The sequence below is a fragment of the Eumetopias jubatus genome, unplaced genomic scaffold, assembly GCF_037043125.1.
Source record: "Eumetopias jubatus isolate StellerSeaLion01/CBP00866 unplaced genomic scaffold, mEumJub1_p1.0 scaffold_17, whole genome shotgun sequence".
NCBI lineage: Eukaryota > Metazoa > Chordata > Mammalia > Carnivora > Otariidae > Eumetopias > Eumetopias jubatus.
Genome location: NW_028274823.1, coordinates 80701304 through 80728822, shown reverse-complemented (window position 1 = coordinate 80728822; position 27519 = coordinate 80701304). Strand labels below are relative to the sequence as shown.

Below are 27519 nucleotides of genomic sequence, written 5' to 3'. Positions count from 1 at the left end.
TTATGCACAAACAATGAATCATGGAACACTACATCAAAAACTAATGATGTGATGTATGGTGATTAACATAACATAATAAAAAAAAAGAAATCCTTTGTCTAATAATTAACAATACTATTTTAAATTTTACCAGTGAATATAAACAGAATGAACAACCTTAGTAGCTACCTTGCATTCACAAGAGAATCAGAAAGGTATTTTTGAACAAACATCTTGATTGTTTCATAATTTTGTTCAAAGTCAAAAGCAAAATGTCTAGAGGTCTGCTGGTTAAATTGGCTCTCTGGAGGGATGCGTGGGTGGCTCAGTAGGTTAAGTGTCTGCCTTCGGCTCAGGTCATGATCTCAGGGTCCTGGGATTGAGTCCCGCATGGGGCTCCTTGCTCAGTGGGCATCTGCTTCTCCCTCTTCCTCTGCCCCTCCCCTCTGGCTGTTCTCTCTCTCTCTCTCAAATAAATTAAAAAAAAAAAAAAGAAATTGGCTTTCTGGAAAGAAAAAGAAAAAGAAAAAGCCCTGACTTGTAGCATTTGCTAATTACTGTGGCATAAATACTCCCTCCCCTGACGACTGATGGATGATTTTATTGACGTTGTTTCACCAAGTAAATATTTACATATGAAGCTCACCTCCCATCCCCCTAACATATCAGTCTATACAAATATGGATACTTTGAATCTTCTTCTTTCTATTCAAAAAGGACGGAGAGAAAGAGTTGTCTTCTGGGCATGATATCCACAGGACAGCCTCTTGTTAAGAGCCACACAGCTGAGAAAACCGAACCAGGTAACTCTGATCCTCTTCTTCGGAAGAGCCTGAATTTGAAACGTCACCCTTTTTTGGACCAAAATGGAGGCTCCAAGAGCTTTAGTGTTTCTCCGAGAAGGATCGTGACCATGATAAACTCCAAAGAAAATTCTAAATACAAAGCTCTTCCAGAATGTTAACTATGGAAACCACCATTATGGTTACCAAAAAATCATAGCATCCAGGTTCAACGGTCCACAGACCAATTGTCCCAAATGGAGATAGAATCCAGTCCTTTAACTTTTTCTACTTCTCCATGCAAGGCCACAAAGATTATGATGCTTTCCTTAGCATTAATTCAATCTGGGAAAACTTTAATCTCCGCGCAATATCCAGGGAACTCTCACCACGCTGAGGAGAAAAAGAAACTACAGTTATTTATCTCCGATACAGTCCAACATGAAAGCAAAAGGTCTATCAAAGAATCCAGACTGACTGACTCACAGGCTTGGTAAGGGCTTTAAATGTCATTCGGCTCCCACAGTAATAGGATAACTTAATTGCTTAATGAGGACAATTAGTTTTGCTGTTAACAACATCAGAGGCAATTAATTCACTTCAATACAAAGTCGAAATCAGAAGATGCTGCTGCTGGAAGAGACTTCGGACAATGGCCCACAGATGCTTACCTTGTTCCTGATCATGGGGTCGGCACGAGCTTCCAGCAGCAGAGGAATGAGGGTCTGGTTTTTCATTTGGCAAGCGTAATGGAGGGCCGTGCAGCCATCCTGAAACAGAAGACAGACACTGCGGCTCATCGGCGGGCTCCACCGACCCTAGCAGGTGTCACGTCACATCTCACAGCCTACAGCTAAGCAAACCAGTCTGCAAACCATCTATGCACAACTACATTTCTCATACTTAACATGCCTTTCCTACCTCAACGTGCATAGAATTCATGTCCTATAAGCCATTAAGATCTTCCTCTCTCATTTTGTGTTCCCAACTTAAACAACGCTACTGCCAAACTATCTCAGGGATTCTTGGTAGGACCCCGTATGTCTGGGCAATGACCCCCTTGATCATCTTGCCATCTTTTCTCCTAATGGGGCCCCACATGGGCCTTTTTGCAAATATCATCCTCTGTGGTTGTTGGTTAAAATCCCCACAAGCTGAAGAAGGTGGCTTGTGCTCACACTGTTCTATCCTCAGTGAGAGGATCAGTGCAGCTCTATGGAGAAGCCTCCCATACGGGTTTGCTGGAGCTTGTATTCTGCGTTCTAAAACAGTGAATCTGCTCTGTTGGTACTAATTTAAAACACTAACTCCAAGTGATAAGAAATGTATAGCTAGGGTGTTGGTGCCCCCCAATTTTGTTTTTCAAAAAGCAGCCAAGCAACTGTGGCTTTAGTATGTGGACGAAATAATATCAGACCTTATTAACTCTTCTGAGACCATAGCGAATAATGTTGCGATTACTTATTTTTATTAAGTGGTGAGATGGTAAGTGGAAGATCTGGCTCTGAACGTTCCCATGTGAAATAAAGAGTCTAATTCCCTAAAAATACAATGCACCACATCACTTAAAGGTGGAAAAACGATCTGAATATTCAGTTTTAGAAAAATGGCAGGAAAAGTGTGTCTGCGTGCATATATGTGCACACGAGTGCGCACAGGAATGTAATCATCCAGCTATAGACACATTGAGAACGAGAAAGATATCCTAGAGCAATGTTGATCACAAAGTTCTCAACCTTTTGAATTTAAATGAGAAGATCAAGAAAAATCTTCAACAAATCTTTTACCTAATCTTTAATAACATCTTACTTAATACATTTCAAAGTTATCTATGGAAATGGTGGAGCACAGTAGTCATCTACTCCAATTAATCCAAAAATCCTATTTTAAATAAAAGGAAAAACATGCATTTCATAAACTTATTCTCTTGTGTTCTCCCCCCCCCACACACACACATGCACACACAGGCACATGGAACTACCTCCATCTAAACATACAATACCAATATCACCAAAACTAAGACGATGTAAATAATGAATAGAAACAGCGATGCACACATTTTCTCCATCACAAAACAAAACGGTAACACACATGCACGCACACAGATACACACAACATAAAATGAATTAGGGGCCACAAAGAAAATATTGGTTCTTTTCGACTGCAATTTCAACTTGCCTACTTTTTTGGTACTGACAGAATTGGGAAGCCAAAATTTAATCCAAGCAATAGAAGCAAATAAAAGTTCACACAAATAAACATTTGATCCATTTGTGATCATGTAAGCGAGGAAGAGGTGTGCAGGGGCGAAAGGTGAAAACAAAACCTGATATTTAGAAACAGGAAGAAGTTAGGGGCTGCTGCTCGGCGGTCACTGCCCCCAGCACCACCTGGGCTCTGTGACCTTGATCCTTACCGATCTAGTTTACAGATGGGTCCTCTCTTACAGGTGGGCTTGGAGCTTGGCTGCAGCGGCTGGTACTTGCTGAGCTTACTAAGCGCCGGGCACTCTGCTAAGTGCTTTACACGGTCAGCCTTGCAAGATAGGTGCTATCAACATCCTCACTTTACAGGTGAGAAAACCGGGAGTCCAGTAAGTTTATGCCTGGCCACAACACACACAGACAAAAAGTGACAGGCCTAGATTGACACGTAGGCATTCGGCCTCCAGCGTCTTAACTACGGAGGATGGAAGTTTCTTGGCAGAGCCTTCATTTCTCATAGCTTCTCACCCGAGGGGGAGCGGTTCTTAAAAAAAAAAAAAAAAAAGTCCTGGGCGCCTGGGTGGCTCAGTTGGTTAGGCAACTGCCTTCGGCTCAGGTCATGGTCCTCGAGTCCCGGGATCGAGTCCCGCATCAGGCTCCCTGCTCGGCGGGGAGTCTGCTTCTCCCTCTGACCCTCTTCCCTCTCGTGCTCTCTATCTCTCATTCTCTCTCTCTCAAATAAATAAATAAAATCTTAAAAAATAAATAAATAAATAAAATGTCCTCTCGCCAATAAAGATTTTATTCCCTTGACTTTAGTGGCAGCATCTAAACGACTTCAAGGTTGCCTGACTAGCAGTGAAAACGAAAAGAAAGAAAGACAATGGAATGTAAAGAAAGCAAAGGAAAATGTAGAAGTGTCTAGGAAAATAAAGCAAGTAACTTTGTAGGTGACAAAGACATTGCCTGCAAAAACCATTTGGAATATTCTTTCAAAATGACTAAACACACAAACTTACACAGTCTTTGGCATTCACATCGACCCCAGCATTGAGCAACATTCGGACAAGAGCCTCATTCTGCTTGGTCTTTGACACCTGTCACAAACAGCAAGTACAGAAGAGGTTCATTGACAAAATTTTTCTCCATCTTATGCCTAGACTATTCTACTCAACAGGATTTATTTTAACCCCAACACATCTATATGTCTATGCACCTTTCTTAAAATTTCCCCCACCTCCCTGGCCCCTCCAATATCAGTCAGGTAAAGCCTGGGTTCTCAGAGTGCCGTCCTGGGATAGCAGCATCAGCACCCGGGAAATTGGAAATATAAATTCGGGGGCCCCACGTTAGACCTCCCTTCTTTGCCTGGTAAATCCATCTTTAATATCCCAGCCCAAGACCCTCTTCCTCCAGGAGGCTTTCCCTGACCTACCCGGCTGGGTGAAATCTCTCTCTTCTGGGAGATCACCTCCCTGTATCACCTACTTCGTAGTAATTTTACATTCATTTCTGTGGTTATTTCATTAATGACCCATTCTGCACTACTCTCTAACACTCTCGAGGACAGGGACTACACCTGTTTGCTTCCCCATTGCATCCCTCCCACCCAGCAGTGTGTGCGCGGAGTGGGTCCACAGTATGTGCTGAACGAGCCAACGAAGGAACGAAATGAACAAGACTCCTCAGACACCCACGTTTCCTGCCCAGTCCCCTGAGATTCTGACCACAGGACGGTTTGAGCATCCACCCTACATCCCATTGCTTTAGGGAGCACAGCTCTCGAGGGGAACAGGTGGGCAAGTCCTGAAGGTCATCCCTTTTGCCTTGCAGGAAGCCCCACCCACTTTCTTTCTTTCTTTCTTTGTAATTCCCTCCCGCGTCAACGTGGAAACTGCCTGTCTCCTCCTACCTTTTTCTGAAGTAACACAGTCCTTTCTGGTCCCTTCCTCTAAAATGTTCTCTTACACCTTGTGCGTCACAAATGTGCAGTTTCCGGCCCCATGAATAAGTAGGATAAATTGCGCAATCAGAGGCGGTTATTCATTACCATCAGTATTTTTGCCAAAGCCTCCAGCTTTTAAACCTCCAACAGTCTTAGAAAGCAAGGTTGTGTGTCAACAAATTCTGAACGAGTCTTGCTCATCACCCTTGTGATCGTTTTGGAAATGAATGGTAGGTCCCTCGCCCACCCCAAAACTACAAATATACCAAAGCTCTGTACCAAATATGCAATTAATTTTCAAGAACTTTTCCAGGATAGAAGCAGATTATGTGTTTATCAGTGACTTGTGTTTTCTTTTTCCCAAAAATCCAAGCATCAAAATCGGCACGGTCATATTTAATTAGAGTTCCACAAATTCTGTGACATTTAAATGCCCAAGGAGGTAATTACACGTCCAACTGGCAGACTCTGCTCTGAAGCCTCTGGTAGCAAAAGTAACTAACGTGCACGGTCTATTTAGCTACAGAGAGAAAGGAGATGGGTCATTTAATTGGATTAAGGACTCATCTGCTGAGTCATCTCTCAACGATGGAACCGGACTCCAGGGAACAAGGTGGGGGGAAAAGGGAATAAGTCAGTGCAAAGCTATCGCTCAATTTGAAAAAACAAAAATAACCAACTCAAGCTTCATCTTCTCATAAAATGAATGCATTCCTACGCCAACTATATCTTTTGTTATTCAACTCTGTCAAGGTAAAAGGTTGGCTTTAAATTCTCTATAAAGATGTTCCGTGTTTCTCAACTTCTGGTTGCAAATCTCTTGGGATCTGTTTTTTTAACACGCAACAAGGGCAGGTCCAGAAAAATCAGAAACTCAAAGATGTGTACAAAGACACAAGCTCTTTTGACCAAAAAGGAGAAAAGACGTGGCAAGGGAATTTTTTTTTAATATTCGGGATTTTCTGCTTTCTTTGGATGATTCTTAATCAAGATTAACTTATTTTTCTAAATAAACATGGCACAGATGATTTTACCACGGATTAATCTAGTTGGCTAGCTCTCTTCCCACTTTCCTGCAGTCCCGGCATTAAAAGGATGTTGGAAATGTCTTTTTTTTTTTTTAGAAATAGTTACTTTATTTCTTTTTCTTATTCTTTTTTTGTTGTTGTTGTTATGTTAGTCACAGACGAAGAACCAGGGGTTTATTCTGTTACTCTTTCTCTAAATCTGACTGGCCCAGCAAAACTTGATGAGTCACGCTGGTGATCTCCTCCTCGTGGACCCTTTGATCACACTGGTGTTACTCACCATGAGGAAATACCCAATAAGCAGAACGGGCATTAAGAGGATAATGAGTAGGTAATCAAAGAAGGTAAATTTTTTCTTCACAGCGTAATGCAAGCAGTTTCTGTCTTTCTGAAAATTAAGAAAACAAAATAGAGAAAATAAAGAAATTCTTTATTAATATTTCTTTCAAATTTCATATTTTCAGATCACCATATCAAAAAGTTTCGTTTGTGGGGCGCCTGGCTGGCTCAGTTGGTAGACTTTTGATCTCAGGGTTGTGAGTTCAAGCCCCATGTTGGGCAGTAGAGCTTACTTTAAAAAAAAAAAAAAACTACATTATTTAAAAAAAAAAAGGTTAGTTTGTGCTTTTTATTTTTATGGTACCCATGGCAACTCTTTCTGTGGAGTGTGTCTGATTAATAAGGCCACTTCTCCATTTGATAGGAATGTCAAACACAGTATAATCTAAAGATTCTCAGGGCGCCTGAGTGGCTCAGTCAGTTAGCAACCAACTCGGTTTCGGCTCAGGTCATGATCTCAGGGTTGTGGGAGTGAGCCCCACGTGGGCTCCACAGGAAGTCTGCTTGAGGTTCTCTCTCTCTCTCTCTCTCTCTCTCCTTCTGCCCCTCCCCCTCTCACGCACAGTCTCTCTCCAAAATCTATACATTAATATTTTTTTAAAAATAAGTTGGATTCTCACACGCATGTTAGTTTTTTGGGGAAAAAATACATTGAGATAGAAACACAGGACTGAATTCAGTGTGAAAAGCTATTGTTATCCCTGACTCATCTCTGGTATACGATTATTCATTTTGTGGTTTGTTTCTGGGAAAATCTTAACCATGTGGCATATTTTCCCCGTTCCTACATGCATACACACAGTGCTGGAAGAATGGAAATAAGTCAATTTAATTCTTCAAATAATGTGACCATTTACCAGGTGACAGACTTCAGCTTCTAGGGGCTGTGGGGGGATGTAAAGCCTCATGGCCTCATAATCAAACAAAGGTAGACAGAAACAAGCACAATAAGTATAATGCAAAACAGGCCATGATGATTGGAATACCAACCAAATCGATGGGAAGAGAGAGAAAGCCAGAGAGAAAAGAGAGGTTAATTTCCACTTGGGAGAAGAAGTTCTTAAATAAGAATACTTTTTGTTTTTTTAATATCAAGGTATATATGCTCTCTGTAAAAATTTTGTAAACTAAACAAGGATATAATGACAGAATTTAAAATCACCCATTATCATAGCCTAGAAATAATTGTTGACATTTTGGCTGTATTGTTTTCTAGTCTTTTAAAATGCATTATGTGGGGGCGCCTGGGTGGCTCAGTCGGTTAAGTGTCTGCCTTTGGCTCAGGTCATGATCCCAGGGTCCTGGGATCGAGCCCCGCATTGGGGTCCCCACTCAGCAGGGAGCTTGCTTCTCCCTATCCCTCTGCTGCTCCCCCTGCTTGCACTTTCTCTCTCTCTCTCTCTGTCAAATAAATAAATAAAATATTAAAATAAAATAAAATGCATTATGTAGAATTTTATAATGTGGGATCATACTGCATATGCAAAATCATATCTGCTTTTTTTCAACTCACATTTAGAATTAGTGCATTTTCCATGCCATTTAAAACTTTTAAACAGCTTTATAATAGCTGCATAGCTTCCTATTGAATGGAGCTATTCTAATTTATTTAACCAAACCCTATCTGTTGGACTTTTCAAGGTTTTAACTTTTTATTTTTATAAATTATACTGCTTGGACATCTGCATTCATAAAGCTTTGTCAACATTTCCAAATTTGTCCTTAGCAAAAGTTTCTAAAAGTAAAATTGCTGATGTGAAAGGTATGAATGCTTTTCATGTTGTATTGTTAAATTGTGCTCTGGTAAAATCGTAATGATTTAAACTTCCTTCATGATCAACACTCGGTTTCCTTTTTTAACCCTGGTCAATTTGACAAGCCAAAAAAAAAAAAAAGGTGTATTTATGTTTTAATTTAATTTGCTTTCCATAGAATTGATGTTCTCTATTAGGCGTGTGCGTATGAAGCGCCAGCAGAACAGTGTGTTTTATTTTAAGGCCTTTGTTTATTTAGTACTTCTGAAAATAAGTCCTAAACATAGATTTAAGAAATGAGAAGGCACTGGTTAAATTATTAATGTGCCAAGATTAGCACTGGGGGGAAATTAAGAAGATTAAACATTTAAAAACCATTAAAAATATTTTAAAAACAGAAAATGTAAACCCAACCCTTCTTGTGATAAAATCTCATTTTTCTAACATATCCCTCAAGTCCTTCCCAAGATGTTCCTGATTACCAGAGGATCCCAGCAGGCTGGCTCAGATTCTGTCCCTTCTCAGGCCCATCCCTGCGTTGACCAACATCTCCTGCCCGCAGCTTCCGAATAAGCATGTCTCCCGACAGAGGTCATGAACCCACAGACATCTGTCTTAGTCACTCCCCCTCACCACAAGCACACACACCTGGTTCCTCAGCTGTGAGCTAGGGAAAGTGTGTCATACTCCACTAAGCTGTATCTGTGAGATTCAGTGCAGGCCTGACTTGTTTTTAAACCCAACCAAGCAAAAACAAAACAAAACAAAACAAAAATAGTAACTAAAAAGAAGAAGGTCCAGGAGCAATCCATTTTCTGATCATATATTATTGCTCCAAATGAGCTGGTCTTGAGCCAGAAGGGGTTCAAGGGGGGGGCTTATAGGCTGCTTTTCCTCACTGAATATATGTGAGTGGGAACAGGGCACACATAATTATTACAAGTAATGACTTTTTATATTTGCTCAGTGTACTTTAAAAAATGTTGCTTGTTGCTATGATGCAGACACATTCAGGCATTGGATGTTGGAAGGTGTTCTGAAAGGATGCTCACGGCAATACACACGTATTCTGCTCTTCCTTGATTCTGAGGATCCCATCAGCTAACACTGCATCTTAAATACAATCTTTATGCCTTTCTGTGTGGCTTCAAGGAGCCTCTGGTTCATGAGCTTGTTTGTCCTTAAACGTCATACTAGCATTCTTCAATCCAAAAGCAAACTGTAGGATCTTCTGGAGAACATTGACCCAGTAGGCAAAAACCTAATGACATAACACCAGCAGGTCAATATGTTTTTCCAGGAAATCTTTCCCATTATTTCTGTGATAGTGAGGAGGAGCAGCTGAAGAGGGAAGCAGGAAGGCAGGGAACAGCATGGGAAAGAGGAGGAAAAGAAAGGAAGAAGCTCTCACTAGTCAAATGAGTGAACAATGACCTCTCTTGTCAGAAGTACGAGGACATAATTTACGACAAAATATGCCTGCTGACTGAACTGTGATTTATTTGGCTTTTTAGCCTAATAGAATAGTATGTGTCTGTCCCTCTAAAGGAAGGCAAAAAAAAAAAAAAAAAAGTTGGTATCAGGAGCTAAGCGCAACAAGAGAATGGCATTCACTACTTCATTGCTGTGGAGAGAAAGGGTTAACATGGTCAGTGACCCTCCCCACTCATGTGTCATGGCCTCACCCGGTTTTTGAGGTTCACATCAGCATTTCTTTTTAAAAGGAAGGAAACGATTCTCAGGTGTCCTCGCCTACAAGCACAGATCAGGGGAGTGTCTCCATTCAAGCCGTCTCGAACGTTGATATAGGCTCTGTCTTCTCTCACCCACTGCCACACTCGACCCAAGTCGTTCTGGTAGGCTGCCTGGCAGACAGGCTGAGACGGGAAACACAAAAGCAGATTTTGCAATATAGGTATAATGGAACCCCCATAAGAGAAAAATCCTCACCCTGTCACTTAAAGCTCAAGTGTTTCCAGATTGCAATAGATTGCTTTGTAGGTGAGATCTTTGGTCTCCATCATGCCTAGGCTTAATCCTAGCCTAAAATCCATGGGGAAGCTCTTGGGATTTCCTAGATTGCCTGGCATACAGATGTGTCCACCGAATGAGGGAAAACATGGAAACAATATTGCAGACTCAGGTCAGGGAGGAAACTGTCTGGCGGGCGGGTGGATAGAAAGGCAGCATTTCACTGAAGACAAAATAGGCATATGGGAGGGATTTAGGGTCGCCCTAGGTGATGAGACAATGATGTATGGCCCCCTGTACTCAAGGAACCCGGTGCAGTGGAAAAGACCTATTTTAGACAAATAACATATAAGTAACAAATGACTTAATTAACTGGATTTGACACTTTTTATTTCGAAAGTATTCAAAGGAGCTTTGCAAAGCACAATGGCAGCTTACCAGCAAGACCGAAGCCGACCTCCCTATGTCCACTCTGCCCCTCCTTCTGGACCTCTCTTCTGTTTTCAATACCTCATGTTCTGTTCCTTCCATCTGAGCCCCTGCCCTCACTGGTCCCTCTGCACAAACCCTTTTTTCCCCTCTCTGCCCAGCTGGATGCCTGCTGACCCGTCCGTCCTTCGTGCCATCACTGAATTTTTACTTTATCAAGCCTTCCCTGATGCCGGCACTGCTTGGCTGCAACTAGATAACTCTCATTCTTTTCTTAATGGTTTATAAGCCGCGTGTCGCAGGCATGGGGAGGGGCTGCACAAGTGAGGGGAGGCGTCCAAGTTCAGGTGGCCAGAGTCCTGTGCATCGTGCCACTCATCACTGGAATCGATTCGAGTCATATCCCCAGTACTAACACAGCCTTGGCGTATGGTAGGGAGATACTGAATGTTCTCACACTGACTTTAATGAGAAACTTAAAAGAAAAAAAGGCACTTAGAATAATAGCAGGCACAGAGATGGGGCTCAATTTATGGAAAATTATTGTTCCTGCTTATTCGGTCATTCTTTGATTTGGTAACAAAGTCAGACCTCTCCTGGGCACCAGCCGCAGTTGCCAGGGGACAGGAAGGAAGATAATAGACACTACTCTTCACCCCGTGAAATATATTTACCAGTTGGGAATATAGTGCGTACACACATACACACACACACACACACACACACACACACCACACACTCACCAATGGGAATACAAAGTTAAAGAAGCACAGATTTGGGTTAATAAGCACCAGCCGAGGCAGACCTGAGTGACAAAGCTGAGTGGTACATTTGCTAATCAATTCATGTTCTAACATTGCCAAATACCACAATCAGTGAGCTTCTGAAAGGTGCTTTTAAGCCCAAGGCCCAACTCAGGAAAGAAACATCCTAACGGAAAGTCAGCTCAGTAGTAGATAAGAGGTGAGCTTCTGTACCCCAACAGGAAATGAGCACGATACAGGGGTCCGAAATGCAGTAGAAATGCATAATTACACAGATCACTTTTCTACTACCCTGAAGTCGTCCCTTGACTAGACCTTGTTGGGCTCAGCCCCGTCCCCGGGTTTCCTGTCTGGCTGACACAGAAGTGAACAGAGCAGTTGAAAGGCCGTGTATTTGCTATCAGCAAACTGGCTTGTCGTCGTGGTTCTGCTACTAATTCCCTGGTGACCTTGGACAAATCTCTTCCTCTCGTGTGTCTCCGTGTCCTCAGTCACAAAACAAAGGAAAAAAGTAAAAATTGTTTTATGTTGTCACACCCGATGACTGTCACACCCTGGACCTCAAGTGTCTCCCCAACCAATGCATCTTCCACATCAACTATAAGATCAAGACATAGTCCTTTCTTTTTTTTTTTTAAGATTTTATTTATTTTAGAGAAAGAGTGTGAGCAGGGAGAGAGGCAAAGGGGGTGGGAGAGGGAGAGAACCTCAAGTAGATTCCATGCTGAGCACACAGCTCAGTGCGGGGCTCAATCCCATGACCCTGAGATCATGACCTGAGCCCAAATCAGGAGTTGGACACTTGACCAACTGAGCCACCCAGGTACCCCAGAGGGGTAGTCCTTTTTATGCACAAATACTGCTCAAAAACTTTCATCGAGTCACCCTTATCTTAGTAGGGATGCCCTGTCATTTAAATTTAAATAACAAATAAAATGGAGCTAAATACAACAGGCAATGTTAAGTCACCAACTCTTAATTTTGCCAACTGAATACATGAGAAGCGAAATCAACATTTTGTAAAATAAAAGATACTTTAACATAAATGTACGTGCAAAACAAAACTATTTTAACAAAATATATAAGGATACAATCACAGGAGAGAAAAAAGTCATCCTTTATATTAGATGGATTTAGCTGTATGGAAAAACCTATTTCACTGTCTTTCTTTTTTAATTTCACTGTAAATCAGGGAAAATTTGCCACTAATTACTGCTAATCATTTGTAGGTCTAGCATTTGGGAACTGATAGTCCACCACACAGAACTACATAATTACACAATTGTGAATTGAAAACCGGTGGCTATAGAGTTAATTTTTCTTGTCTGAACATTTTAAATTACAACATTAAAAATACTGGAATAGTTCATGTCGTCATCGGGCTTTCCAGCGTCTCTTAAAAAGTTAAAAGCTTTGACAACACTGGTGATGCTGGGCCCACATTCCCAGAGGACACCAAATAAGCCCCCTCTGCTTGGGCTCCTCAAAAATCTTTTCAGAGAGTCCACTGAAAGGAGGAAGGGGGAAAGGAGACAGTTTGCCTTCAAGAGACACCGGGTGCCTCTGAGTGCTTTCTTCATCCCACTCGAGTGATCGTACTTAACATATTAACCCGATTTACCTAATGTTTCCTAATCTTCCTATACCCAGGCACAGAGTTCCTGTGTGTGCAAAGTAAAGTGTCCCCCTGGTTCAATTAGACAGACAAGTGGTGGGTCCCAGGAGCTGAGCGAACCCCGGAAAAGGTTCTATGTTGCTGAGAACTCCCAGTGTCCACCAGGGGGCAGCTCAGGGTCACAAAAGCGCTGACAAGGGCAGAAGGAAAGCCAACGGAAAGCTGGGGCCCAGAAAGAGGAAGAGCCTGTCCGCTGCGGTTGAGGGAAGAGTTATTATGAGTTCTGCTGACCTCTGAAGCTTCTGGAACTTGGGGGAACTCTCGGTGAAGAGGAAACCAGTGGAGAACCTGGGGAATTGTAATGATGATTCTATCCCTTAGTACTCTTCTGTCCATCCTCCGTGGCCAAACTACTAGTTCAGATCTTTGTCATTCTCACCAGGACTGTTGCAGAACTAGCAGGTGACTGGTGTTGCTTCTCCCTGTATTGCCCTTGCAGCCCCAAGGCCACCCATCAAAAGCAGCAGCTTCGTGTTACTTCCCTGCTGGAAACTTTGGTCACTTGGTGACCAATTGAGTTAGGATGCTGTCTTTGAGCTGACACAGGATTCTTCAGATCTCACGAATCCTGTCTTTCCAACTTCAACTCTCTTTTTTTTTTTTTTTAAGATTTTATTTATTTATTTGGCAGAGAGAGATACAGCGAGAGAGAGAACACAAGCTGGGGGAGTGCGAGAGGGAGAAGCAGGCTTCCCGCGGAGCAGGGAGCCTGATGCGGGGCTCGATCCCAGGACCCTGGGATCATGACCTGAGCCGAAGGCAGACACTTAATGACTGAGCTACCCAGGCGCCCCTCCAACTTCAACTCTTAACCACTGCCTTATCTGTACCCTTGATCTAAGTAAACAGAGGCATTGGGGCGCCTGAGTGGCTCAGTTAAACATCCAACTCTTGGTTTTGGCTCCGGTTATGATCTCAGGGTTGTGGGTTCAAGCCCCGCGTCGGACATCGCGCTGAGCACGGAATCTGCTTGGGATTCTCTCCCTCTCCCCTTCCCCCCATGTGTGCATGTGCTCTCGCGCGCGCTCTCTCTAAAGTAATTGAATAAAATCTTTAAGTAAATAAAGGCACGAGTGTTACTAACAGCTATCTCCCCTGCTACACTGAAAGCTACGTGAGGGTGGGTATGGTGTCTGTAGTTCTACATTATATCCCCAGCATCCCGCATACGCCTGACACATAGTTGGCATTCAGTGTTTATTTGGTAAGTGTACGAATAAATTATAATATGAGGTAACTTTTATTGAGTACCTCGGTTAGTTCATTTAACCTTCACACAACCCTCCAAGCTAAATAGTATTATTACACCCATTTTGTATCAGTGAAACTGAGGGAGGTTGTCTTTCTTACCTATAGTCAGCTCATAACTGGCAGGGCCAGGAATGAAATCCAGGGGAACGACTGTAGCACGCACACACTTTGGCTCTCGTTACGACAGGCAGTTTGCAAAACAGCCTTCACGATGTCTTTTGGCTACAGGTCTTTGCATTTGAGATCATGTCTGGTTCCACCTACACCCCAGTCAAGCTACAGTCTACACACTCAGGACACTGGTCAGTCCTCTTCTGCCCTGGGCTGCTTCCTGCTTCTGTATTCAGATTCTTCTCCAAGCTGACCTAGCTGTAGCGATATCTGGCAAGAGGTAAAGAAATAGTGGTCGGGGAGGTTGCAGGAGAAACCAGAAAAAGATACGGCCCAGGTGCAAAGAAGGTAGATGGACTTAAGGGTGTGGAGAGTAAGGGGAGATTCTGGATCTGACCATGAAGGACCATCAATGTTCATAGAGCAATGGGCAGAAGGCAGACCACAGGGCCCTGAGCTCACGGTCTATGAGGAATCAGGCCATGTGACTGGAGAGGAATTGTGGCAGGTTGGGTTGAAGAATTTCGAGAAGGAAGATGGACTTAAGGGCGTGGAGTGTAAGGGGAGGTCCTGGATCTGACCATGAAGGACCATCAATGTTCGTAGAGCAATGGGCAGAAGGCAGACCACAGGGCCCTGAGCTCACGGTCTATGAGGAATCGGGCGATGTGACTGGAGAGGAATTGTGGCAGGTTGGGTTGTGAAAGCCAAGAGGGAGCCAGCGGTGCACAGAGGGAGGCAGCAGGGTCCAGCCCAAGTCCTGCACAATGGCAGGCAAAGTGCTGGTGTCAAGGGGTCATAAACCCAGGCTCTGGAAGCAAACCCTCTGGGCTCCAATCTCGACCCCACCACATAAGAGTCGTGTTATTAGGACAACTTACTTAACCTCTCTGTGCTTAGTTCCCTTCTACATTTAATAATCACAACTTCTTGGGGCGCCTGGGTGATTCAGGTGGTTGAGCACCTGACTCTTGATTTCTGCTCAGGTCATGATCTCAGAGTCGCGAGATCGAGCCCCAAGTCGGGCTCCAAGCTGGGTGTAGAGTCTGCTTCAGATTCTCTCTCTCTCTCTGCACAACCCCCCTCATGCTCTCTCTCTCTCAAAAAAAAAATTTTTTTTAATTAAAAAAAATTCTTTATCAGGTCACAGAAATGTGGACTGCACAGATAAAGCACTGAGCTCAGATCAGACCCATAAGAATAAACTCTCAATTAAGGTCAGCTTCTCTTATCATTATTAAAAAACACGAGGCGCCAGGGAAGATGGGCTGAGGTGATCGTGACAGAGAATGAAGAGCTGGTGAGATACAGAATAACAGTGGAAACATTGACCATCCCATGGATGACAATCCCGGCTCTGAGCAAAGCAAAAGAGGAAAAGCAGGTGGTTGGGATACAAAGAACTTCACACTGGCTAAAATTTTTGCCCGAAAGTCTGTAGTTTGATCTTCAGGCTTTATGCCAATATGGGTCTATCATCAAGAGGGACAGGCATAGACAGATGAACTCAAGAAGCCACCGTTACGTTTAAATCAGACAAATGGGTTCATAACCAAGAAGACAGGATTGAGACAGGAAGGAAGAGGCTCTGGAACATGGTGGGGACGATTCGGGGCAGCAATCATGAAAAGTGCCGCAGGACATGAACACAAATAGGACATTGCTTGAAGCCGCCGGTTGTAGAAACCCAGGAGGAAGCTTCGGTGCGCTGAGGTGACAAGATAGGCTCGTGGGTTTTCTTCAATCAGGGAAGGGTGGAGAAGGTGAAGGGGGCAAAGAACAAAGGTTAGGAAACAGGTCTTACTGGCAGGGGATTGGGAGGAGCCACTCATCTTGGGATTCAGACGAAATGGACAACTCACGGACAGCAGGTGGAGCCAGACGGACGTGGAAATGGAGAGAGACAAGCAGACAGGAACACAAAGGGGGATTAGAAGCCGAGTCAGCGCATGTGATCTCAGGGGAAATGGGACCAGTTATGGAGTTAGAGAGGAGGCAGAGGTGCCAAATCCTAAATGTTGCTGACCGAATGTGGTCCCGATGAGAGGTCATGGGCCATCACGTTGGGTGGTTGATTTGGAGCAGAGGCAGAGAGAGGTCCAGAAAGGAGACGAAAGGCTGGTGATGTTGAGGTCACTGAGGGTGACCCCGGGGAACAGAAAGAAAGGAGACGTTGTGCTCAGGAATCAAGGAAGGTAGAAGTGGGTCTTAGAGGACAGTGGGCAGAAGTGGGAAAACAGAGAAAGGGTCACAAGCAAAGACTTCAAGCCATGGTCCTAAAACAACACTGGAGGGGCGCCTGTGTGGCTCAGTCGGTGAAGCATCAAGTCCCACATGGGGCTTCCTGCTCAGCTGAGAACCTGCCCCACCCTCTCCCTCTGCCTACAACTCCCACTGCTCGTGCTTTCTCTCTCACACTCTCTCTCTCTCGAATAGATAAACAAAATCTTTTTCAAAATTTAAAAAAATAAATAAACAAATAAACAAATAAAATAAAACAACAACGGTGAACAAGAAAGAAGTAGATGGAAGTAGGGACCACCACGAGGCTTTAGTGGGGACACAACACTCCCGCGAATTCAGGAGCATGCTGCGTTCATTTCTGTCTTCTGTCTTTGCACCTGCTTGGGAGCCGTATGGTTGCACTCTGTGTCCCTCAAAGCCCAGTTCATGGTTCACGTCCACGAAACCTCCTTGATCCATCCTACCCACAACAAGGACCACGCGGTTCCTCAAGCTGCTCGCTGGTCTTTTTCTGTGCTTTAAGTCTGGTCTCCCTAACCAGATTGTTGCCTTGACGTGAGAACCAGCTCAGTGTTTCAGCTCAGTGGTTCTCAAGCCCGGCGAAGCATCTCTTTTATATAGTACAGGCTCAGATCCCACTACTAGCCACCGAACTAGAATCTTGGGAGGAGGGTATAGTGAGTAAGGTGGGGGCGTTAGTGTTATTTAAAAGTTCCCCGGCTATGTCTGAGGCACAAAGAGGGTTGAGAATCACTGCAAAGGTAAAATGAAGGAGCCCCCATAATAAAAGTAAAGCCAAAATGAAACACTGCAACCCTTACAGTAGTACAAGGTGAGAAGCATCAGAAACTCTGGAAACTTGGAACATTAGGGATAACTCTTTGTGCCTTTTAGGCTTCCCGTGTGCCTGGCTTTAAAAATACCTCCAAACTTGGTGCGAGAACCCTACGCCTGTCCCACTACGTGTCTCAATTTCCCAGACCCTAAAATTTAAGAAGTGTCTCTCAGTGACGCATGACACATTCAGCATGTGGATATCAACTGAAATATTCGGTAGATATTACTTAACATGATCATGTTTGCGGCACACGTGGTTAAGGGTCTGCCTTCGGCTCAGGTCATGATCTCAGGGTCCTGGGATCGAGTCCCTGTGGGGAGCCCTGCTCAACGGGCAGTCTGCTTCTCCCTCTGCCTCTGCCCCTCCTCCTGCTTGTGCTCTCTCGCTCTCTCTCTCAAATAAGTAAATCAAATATTTAAAAAAAAGAAGTATCTGAGCTGCTTGCACCATTACGGATGTCTCTAAGAGCCAGATGGTACCCTGAGCCCCACTTTCAATGTGGTTTCTCCTAAAGAGTAATGGAACTTCTTCCCAGTCTACGGAAAGATCATGTGGCACTCCGCCTGAGCTTCAGAGGGCTTGGTAGGTTGCTCATTAACCATCCCGATGATGAAGCTCCATCCCTACAAAATGTTTCCTAACGACTTCTGAGAAAGATTTGTGCTTTTTGAAGCAAAATGATTCAGGTTAATTCTGGTGCACTCATGAAAAGTCTTCTCAGAAAACAAAAGAAGATATGTTCTTCCCCTTCAGATTAAGCAATCCTAGGGAATAACATCAAAGGTTTCATTTTATTTGTACAATTAATCACAGGCCGTTCTTTCTGATGACTCATTTTGTCACATACTGGGATTTGGAAATTTCTTAGCAAATTCTTTCCTCCAGGTCGATAAAAAGGCACAGGGATTTTTTTTTTTAAAGGCTGCCTTAGGCCCATTTAGCCTTTATGGAACATGAAGGAAGGTCCCAGAAGTGGCTGGATTGTGAGGAATAGTAGCAGTGAGGATACATGGAGGCAGGGCCCACGGTTAACTGTTTTGTGTTCTTTCTCCTACAAGGTCTGCTTGAGAGTATGTTGTCTTCACGGCTGAGAGGCCAGAGGAGCCCGGTGCTGGACTTCAGACCCTAGAAGCTCTGAGGTCAGTGATGACGACCAGGAGAGAGCAAGAAAGCTTTTCCCCACGAGGAGGAGAAAGGGTGGGTTCCAGCTGCCAGGATGGAGCAGATCAGAAGCCCAGAGCTCTCCCTACCACCTCAGACCACCAAGCAGGTGAGTGCAGAGCCCGGAGGAAGCAGGAACATCACCCGCACAGCCTCCTGGGCACCCGGACCTTCTGTCAAACAATGGCTACCCAAAGGTGAGGAGGCCCAAGCTAGAATTACTGGAGCATGGGTGATACTAAGAAGCAGAACAACCTTTAGTCAGATTTATGAGTCTCTAAACTGTACAGACAGTGAACCTTGTTGCCTGCACCTGCACGAGGTGCTGTCACCAGCACACCTTCTTACACCACTCCGTCCATCATTCCAGTAAGCTCAACCGTCCATACTTCCAATTCTCCACACATCCGTCCCCTCTGCCTGGGACTTCTCTCCCCAATAAGACTGGTGCTTATTCCTCAGAGCTCAGCTCCAGTGTCGCTACCTAAGAGGAGTTCTTCAGGTCAAAGAACATATGTGCACCCCTCCCCCCTAATGCTTCCTCAGTGTCACTTTTCATTATTTATACTTATTTTTTTATGTGTATATTCATTTTATTTATTTATTTGAGAGAGAGCAAGCTAGAGAGAGAGAGAGAGAGAGAGAGAGAGAGAGCATAAGCGGGGGGAGGGGCAGAGGGAGAAGCAGACTCCCCGCTAAGCAGGGAGCCCGATGCGGGACTCAGGGACTCGATCCCAGGACCCCAAGATCATGACAAACACTCAACCAACTGAACCACCCAGCGGCCCCTGTGTATATTCATTTTTTAAACTGGTAGCTCCAAGAGGACAGGGTCCACTTTTACTTACTTGTCACTATCTACCAGTCACTAGCATGTGTCTGGAATGCAGTGTGTGATCAACAGATATTGTGGATTTGATAAATGGATGAGTGAATGAATGAAGAAATATTAACAAATTTTTGGCCCTGGTTTCTGTTCCTGCAATCATTTCCTTTTAGAAATGTGGCTTAGTACATTATTGTTTGTAAAAATACTTCTATAAGGAAGAATTAAGAAAGAAATTAGAGTAGTGCTTTTTTGTTGTTGTTGTTTAATACACAGTGCCAATACTAAGGGTTCAACACACAAAGTAGAGAGAGCTGGTAAGATTGTGAAGGAGGCATTTTGTTTCCATTGTCTCTGCCTTTCCTTTTCTTATATCACGGAATGACACGACGCTAAACCAGACCTCACCCTGCTTTTGTTTTATAGATATAAAGTCCCACAGAGTTCCCAATGCAGTCAGTACTAAATTCTACATTTTCTTGACTTTCAGTCCAATGGCTTCCCATTGCCCACGTCTCTCTTTCTGTCTCCCTGGGTTCTCCCCCTCGACTCAACCAGCTCTGCCCAAAAGCCTTGTTTGACCTCCGTTGCTCTCTGTGGACATTATACTTCAATACAGTCTTTCTCTCTTTTGTGCCTTTTTCTATAGTAACATCTGCCTCGCTGACAAATAGACCCATGCCCAAAAGATTAATGTTAACGGAGATGGTGGTGGTGGCGTGTGTGTGCGTATGTGCCTCTGTTCATAGATCACCTTATCATCAGACCTTCCCAGGTTTGAGGGATACATCATTCTGATATGATTTTCAAGATATTTCTTTTGGGGACTTCTTCCCCAGCTGATAGAGTCAAGAGTCTACAGAAGATTCTACAGTTCTCTTAAGCATGAATTCTTGACCTCTTTGAGTTGCGTTCTCACACATCTTCCTTCTTTCTAATTTTTGTAGTACTTTGCAGTACTGGCAGTAAGTAGAGTGGTTAAGACCAACTCATTCATGGAGTATGGTGTCCCTATTGAGAAAACAAGTAGACAAAGAACTCTGTGAGTTCATCAGTGGGTGTTAACCATTATTTCCTTGAGTAGACAAACACAAGTCTCCTCTTGCAGCCTCCGGTCTCTAGCCAGGAAGTACTTTTAGCTGCATTAGACTCTAAGCAAGTTACTTAAACTCTCTTTGCCTCAATTTTTCATTTGTAATAATAATAATAATATTATTAAGATAATAATAGTGATTCTCTTATATGGTTGCTCTAAGTATTAAATCAGTTAATGCACATGAAGTGCTTAGAACATGACCACATATATAACAAGCCTTAATTAAATGTTTGCTGTGATTGTAAATAGTGTGAACAAATATGTTTGATAAGGGCTTAAATGAGTCAGGCCTGTTTAAGAGCCCAGCTCCCCTAGCAGGGGTTGATTATTCCAATCTAGGTCCTCTCACTGAGCTCTAAGCACATCCTTTGTTGCAGATGTTAGAACCAACATGGGAATGCTTCCTTATTCTCCATTCTTTCTTAAAAAGATATCAGAAACATCCTAAATATCCACTGATGGATGAATGGATAAAGGTGTGGCATATACACACCATGGACTATTCCTCAGCCATAAGACAAATGAAACCCTGTTATTTGCAACACGGATGGACCTTGAGGGCATTATGATAACTGCGATAAGTCAGACACAGACAGATGAGTACCATATGATCTCACTCATATGTGGAATCTAAACAACATATGTGGAATCTAAAACAACATTTTATTTTGCTACAACAGTAGCAAAGTAAAAACCACAAAAGCAAAAAATCCAGTGCATGAGAATAGATTAAGGGTTGCCTAGGGTAGGGTGGGGGAGGTGAAATGTGTTTAATTGGTTAAAGGAGTCAAAAGGTACAAATTTCCAGTTATAAAATGAATATATATATGTATATATATATTTGCAGAATATACACCCCAAAATATACTTCTGGCATAATAATTATTTTGAGCTGAAGCCAACTGAGAAGCAGATACAAGGAAAGCTCTCTGCCTTCCTGCTGTTTAGCTAAAAGCATGACATAAATTTATGAAGGGGCTTCCCCTCCCCTCTCTGCCAGGAAGGACAAAAGTCACCTTGTCAGAGAAGTCATCAAAGGAATGGACATAATAAAATTGACTACATAGCCTTTGTCTTCCAGTAGCTCCACCATATATTTGTCTTCCACAGTTTGCCACCCTAGAAACTCAAAGTCCTTCTCCTGTGTCTGATCACTTCTCGAAACTGTACGGTCCTTTTGTTGAGATGCTGTAAGAGCCCAAGTTCTAATCACCCCTGTGAGTTACTCATCGCTGGGTTTTCCCAAGCATATGCAAGATGCCCATGCTAATAAACTTCTGTTTCTCTTTCTTTTGTTAGTATTTCAGTTATCAGTCAGATTTGCAGGGCCCCAGCCAATCAACCCAAGAGGAGTAGAGGAACAAAGAATTTTTCTAAGGAAAAAATGACAAGCCTACATCCCCAGTGTAGAAGAGCTTCCCACACTCAAAGTGGGAAGTTGAACTTTACTAAACATTTTTTATTTTTTTTAATTTTTTTTAAAGATTTTATTTATTTATTTGACAGAGAGAGACAGCAAGAGAGGGAACACAAGCAGGGGGAGTGGGAGAGGGAGAAGCAGGCTTCCCGCTGAGCAGGGAGCCCGATGCGGGGCTCGATCCCAGGACCCCGGGATTATGATCTGAGCCGAAGGCAGACGCTCAAGGACTGAGCCACCCAGGCGCCCTACTAAACATTTAAAAAACAAAATAGATGCCTGATGAAGAGTACCCTTATCATGATGAGCACTGAATAATGTAGAGAATTGTTGAATCACTATACTGTATACCTGAAGCTAATATAACAATGTATGTTAACTATATTGGAATTAAATTTTTTTTAAAAGGTACTGTGAGGCAGTCTAGGCCCAAGGAATGGGGCAGGTCTGGCTGGCTCTTGCCCTGTTCTTAATTTAGTGGTTCCCATTCTTTATACCTGGGCAACGCAGAGCCATTGGCAGAGGGCAGAAGAGAGCCTTGTACATACATCACAGATGAGTAGGTTATGTTTATGTATTTGAGGGATTACTCCAGAGCGTCTCAACTTCTTTAAAATTAGAGATGGGAGAACCTCACAGAAGGTCCATCCCAGACCTTCCGCATCAGGACACCAGAGAGTAAGACTAAGATTTTTTTTTTTTTTTCCATTCACAAGTAACTCCCACCCTCAACTACAGTTGCAGCTAAGCTTTCTTCTGATCTAAAAGAGCCCACTTCTCTTCAGCACTTACATCCATTGCTCAAGCCAGATTATTCAAGTCCTGGGCATGGAATAACAGTGTTAGTCCACATATCAAGAAGGTGGTATCCGGGGATACTGAGTATCTTCAAGAACTTGGGCAGAATTGGTGCAGCTCTAGAATCCACTGCCCTGGGCATCATCACTCTGTCAACTGAAAATGCCAACTGTCCAAATCCAGCACACAAGCCCCAGTCCCTGCGGCAGGGCTCAGTGAGAGCACGCTCATGCCAGCTGAGTATCTCCCAGGATCAGCTGCTGGGGAGTAAGGAGATGGCAGAATAAACAGAGGCATTCCGCAAACAGCATCCTCGACGCAGCTGACAATGGGGAAGATTCAACACTTATTCCTGATACAAACCTGCCACCCAAGCTAGTCTTACCAATGTCTTTACTATCCTCAGTGGTGGCTACTTTTACCTTAAGAAAAAAACAAGTTGATATCAAGGGGGAGTTCTGCAAGTTGAGAAACTATTTGCCAAAATGGTGGTCAACTATCTTCTTTCTGGAAATGGCGGACTTCCCAGGGGCTCCTGTGTCTCACGCGGCTAACACTAGAGTTAGTTGACAAGTGTGCACAATCAGATGGAAGGGCCTAGAATCCACTTCCACTTGTGATATGGAGTGGTCTGGCCAAAGCATGTATTTCAACACTACCTTAGGCTACCTTTGGTTTCATATTAATTATGAGCTTTGAATAAATTACCTGTGAGCTTCTAGGTATGCTGGGGCATGTGTATGCATGTGTGTGGTTGTTGGAGTTGTCTTTAAATATCATAGTAAATTCCAAGTCACTTTGTCCTCCATATATTTGAAAAGTGAAACACTGATTCCACTTCTGGGGATATTCTCATTGATGCTGAAGGGGTTCAGAGTAAGTCTCCCAAAAAATATGCCACTTTGGCATGTGAACTCTTTTGGACTAGAGGCAATCAAGATCCAGCAGTCTCAAGAGAAACTTTTTCCCTTCCCTGAACTACGGAGAAGAAGTTAAATAAGGGGTATCTCCCAGAATGAGAGTTTTTACCAGAGATAAATTTTATCTGAGTGATCCTTCGTAGGGCAGGGCGCACATCTCGTTGTCAAACATCTGCTCTTCTCTTTGCCTGTGGATTGGCCTCTGCTCCATTGAATCCTGGACTCCTACCCCATGTCTTAGCTCAGGATGGCATATTACCTTTCTGTCTTTGAACTCTTATATACATAGGGTTCCCCTATGTAATACAAAATTAAATTTGATTTTCTCCTGTTAATCTGTCTCAGGTCAATGTAGTTCTTAGACAAGCCAGAAGAAATTTTGGAGAGTAGAGGAAAATTTTCTTTTCCCCAACAATACTTAAAAACAATTCAACAGATCTTACCTCACCTTGACTCAACTCAACTACTTGCCAAATCAACACCCAATCAACAAACAATTGCACTGCGCAGGCAGAGACTTTGTTTTTTGTTTTTAACGTAATTATTCTCAGCACCTAGATTGCAACCTGGCTATTCAAAGTGTGGTCCGTGGACCAACAACATAGGCATCAAGGAATGGAAATGCATAATCTTCAGCCCTACCCAGACCTACAGAACAAAAATCTGCAGCTGAACAAGAGCCTAGGTGATCTGTACTCACATTAAAATTTGAAAAGCTCTCACCTTAGAGCAGTGTTTCTCTCCCATGGGGGGTGAACTGATCACCTATGGGAAAATCACCTGAGATGCTCCCCTAAAAGCTAAATTTGCCAACCCTACCACAGACTGAGTGAAATGGACTATCTGGGCTGGGGGCTCTCGACATTGCATTAAACAAGTTCCTGTCTTTTAGGTTCCTCTAACTCCAGCAATCTAAAGTTTGGGCAACACCAGAGTAGTAGCATTTTAGAATATTGCATGTATTGTCGGTTTCATATATAGGATCTCTTCACCAAACTAGAGTCACTGAGCAAGACATGCCTGCAATTTTAAACTAATCAAAGAGTAGTACACTGACTATAGAAAGACACACACGCACACGCACACGCACAGGACAGGCATTAGAAATAATTGCAAATGCAGAGAAACTGCCTTTAATATGAGAAGAACCACCCAAGGAGGTTCTGCTGAGCATTTGTAGTGAAATGCAGAATAACCGGTTGTGTAAGAGAGGAAAGGGATAAATTGTGAATAAGAACATCATTACACCTCTTATACTCCTGTGTACACATTAATTGTACTCCTTTGAAACAGTATTACAAATATATTTGATTCTAATAGGTTACTTTCAATACAGGGGGAAACATTTTTTGTATTTATCAGATATGAAAAGAAAAAACTCAAAGCACCAAAAATATAGTCTGCATTTATCCCTCTTCTATATAGGGATGATCTCTATTTATAATTGCTGATAGCGAATTTCTTTTCAAATGCCAAGCTGAAAGGTGTCGGTCTGTCCATGTGGTTCCATAAAGGAGCCAGTCTCCTTTTGTATGTTTAGAAAATCCAGTTGGGTACAATTTTCACTTTTCCTCTGGAAATTTGACATCAGAAAACATGACTCCATTAATTCCATTTTCATAAGTTCCTGCAAGATCCAAATTACCCCCACAAACATCTGGACATTGTGACATATTTATCGTATTGCTTCCTACTTAGATGTAGGTAGAGTTTTAGAATTGCAAAATAATTTGCCTTAAAATATTAAGTGTATCAAAAAGATTAATACACAGCACTTTGTTTTGGCTTGACACTCTCACAGAAAGCTAAACAAGGAAAGGAAGCAAGAACAATTTTCAACACCTTTGGAATCTTACTTCCAGAAAGGTCACATACCTCAGAGTATAGGATCCCCATGCTGGTCCTTCACAGATCTGCGTCAACCTTTCCGCTTCTTAAATCTTCTGGAAGTATTTCTGATGAACATACAATCCTTCCCAGCCAAGAGAAAAGTCCCTAGAAGCTGAGGCTGGCGGCACGTCCTTTCTTCCCACACCTGTGGAATGTTTTTCCAATAACACAGGCAGCAACATACCTTCTAGAGAACCCAGCCCAATGAAACACAGACATTGGCTTACAGCATAATGACCCAAGTGTGCATCATCTAATGTTACAACCCTGAGGAACCGGTTTCTGAGTCACATTTGCTCTGCGAATAGTGACATGTGGAGAGAAGGGGGCAAAGTCAAAGGGAAAGGGAAGTTCTCAGCCTCGAAGGAAGGACTCAGGGTTCAAAATAGGGCATTGTATATAAGACATTTCCTGATTGAAATCTGGTTTTCAGTGGCTATTGAGAAAGGCTAGGGATGAGCAAACTCACTTGTTAGAACCACAGATATCTGCCACGGGCTTGACTTCCAGGAAAGATAATCCTCAAGGGGCGCCTGAGCAGCTCAGTCGGTTAAGTATCCGACTCTTGATTATGGCTCGGGGCATGATCTCAGGATCCTGAGATCGAGCCCACCGTCAGGCTCCACACTCAGCATGGAGTCTGCTCAAGATCCTCTCCCTCTGTCTCCCCACCCTGCTCAAAAAAAAAACAAAAAAAAACAAAGAAAAAGAGAAAAAAAATAATCTTCAAAACTCTCACTATGGATTATTTGCTATCTGTGAGCCTGGACAAAGCTATTTGTTTTTCCTTGATGGTCCTGATTAATATAAACAAACTAAGGCAATAAATTAAATAATAGATGAAGTTTTTAAGCTATATTATTTTATATACATAAATGTGTTCACTTTCAAGGGCCTTTTGAATAAAGCTTGAGCAATTCAAATTGAAAAAAACGAAAATCTTTGAAGAATCAGTCCCACTTATATCCTAGTTAATTAAATTATCTTTAAAAGTTTAAATTACACTTATAGTATCACTATATTTAATTTTCTTTAATAAGTACTTCAATTCTGAACCTAACAAGTAATACTTTCCCAGCTAAATGGTCTCGTAAATCTAATAAACTTATTAACATAATAAATATTAAGTTGTCTTAAAAATTCTAATAGTGCTTATAAATTCAGCCAAATTATTTTATAATATTCAATTTTAACATTGTAAGTCTGAAATCAATTGCCCCATTACATATTTTAAAAGGAATCACCAGGCCACTTGGTCAAACATGGTTTTATGCCAAATCTCTTCAACATTCTAAACATTTTATGTATAAATATAATACCAACCATTCACACATTGTCTCTGAACACAATCATAGCAAAGTGTGGAAATTTTCCAGAATTAGAAAATCCACACACATACCCATGAAAGAACCAGTTTCAGCCATCCCAGACAAATTGATGTGATTCTTCCAGTCACTGAAGATTCTTCAGTGGCCAAGAATAAGGGGCCAGGATCCAAGACCTGAGCCTGCATATATTCAGGGAACTTCTTCCTACCCCACTGATGGACATAATGAGCTATTTTTATAAGTTTTATAACAAAAATTACATACTTTACCTTGGTCTTGGCTTTTGGACCAACCTCCTGGGAGTTTAAGAATTAACTAATTCTTCTGTTGAAGATGGAACTCTGCAAATAACCACTAGGTTGCAGCTGACTTTCCTTTTGGCTTGGTTTGATTTTGTGTTTCTTGAAACACTTAAGACATTTAAGTGTCTTTCCCTTTGACATAAACATTGATGTTTTTTCCACTGGGTACTTCACGCTCTTACGCAAGTCTTCTATAACCCCTTTCAGTTTCTTTTGTGACCTCTTTTCACTAATTGGTGTGGCCAGAACTCTTCACTCTCCCTACCTCTCTGCGAAGGTTGCTGCTAGCTTCCTTCTCCAAGCTCCTTTCTCCCTGACCTCGAGAGGATTCTTCAACTTCCTGTCAGGACCAAAACTCACCTAATTGGATTCTGCGTCTCTCTCTTGACTTCATCTTGAAGGGTAGCAAAATACACCACGATAAAATATGTCTCTTTGACATAAGGATTGTTTTGATGTGGTTGTTT

General features: G+C 42.7%; 1 protein-coding gene across 3 annotated transcripts; it reads right to left on the bottom strand.

The window, feature by feature from the left end:
• Nucleotides 1-183: 183 nt before the first annotated feature.
• Nucleotides 184-27519, bottom strand: ANKRD22 (ankyrin repeat domain 22). Of its 3 annotated transcripts, none has more exons than XM_028104619.2 (8): nucleotides 27413-27519; nucleotides 25892-26095; nucleotides 25408-25567; nucleotides 9717-9908; nucleotides 6219-6326; nucleotides 3985-4062; nucleotides 1433-1531; nucleotides 184-1154 (listed from the first exon to the last, which is right to left on the bottom strand). In XM_028104619.2, exons 3-8 carry the CDS (start codon nucleotides 25426-25428, stop codon nucleotides 1077-1079), a joined length of 576 nt encoding a protein of 191 aa, XP_027960420.1. In that variant the 5' UTR covers nucleotides 25429-25567; nucleotides 25892-26095; nucleotides 27413-27519; the 3' UTR covers nucleotides 184-1076. The 3 variants fall into 3 exon arrangements, with proteins under 3 accessions (XP_027960420.1, XP_087876242.1, XP_087876241.1); XM_088020116.1 differs by lacking the exon at nucleotides 27413-27519 and adding an exon at nucleotides 27020-27126; XM_088020115.1 differs by lacking the exons at nucleotides 25892-26095; nucleotides 27413-27519 and having other exon boundaries at nucleotides 25408-25689.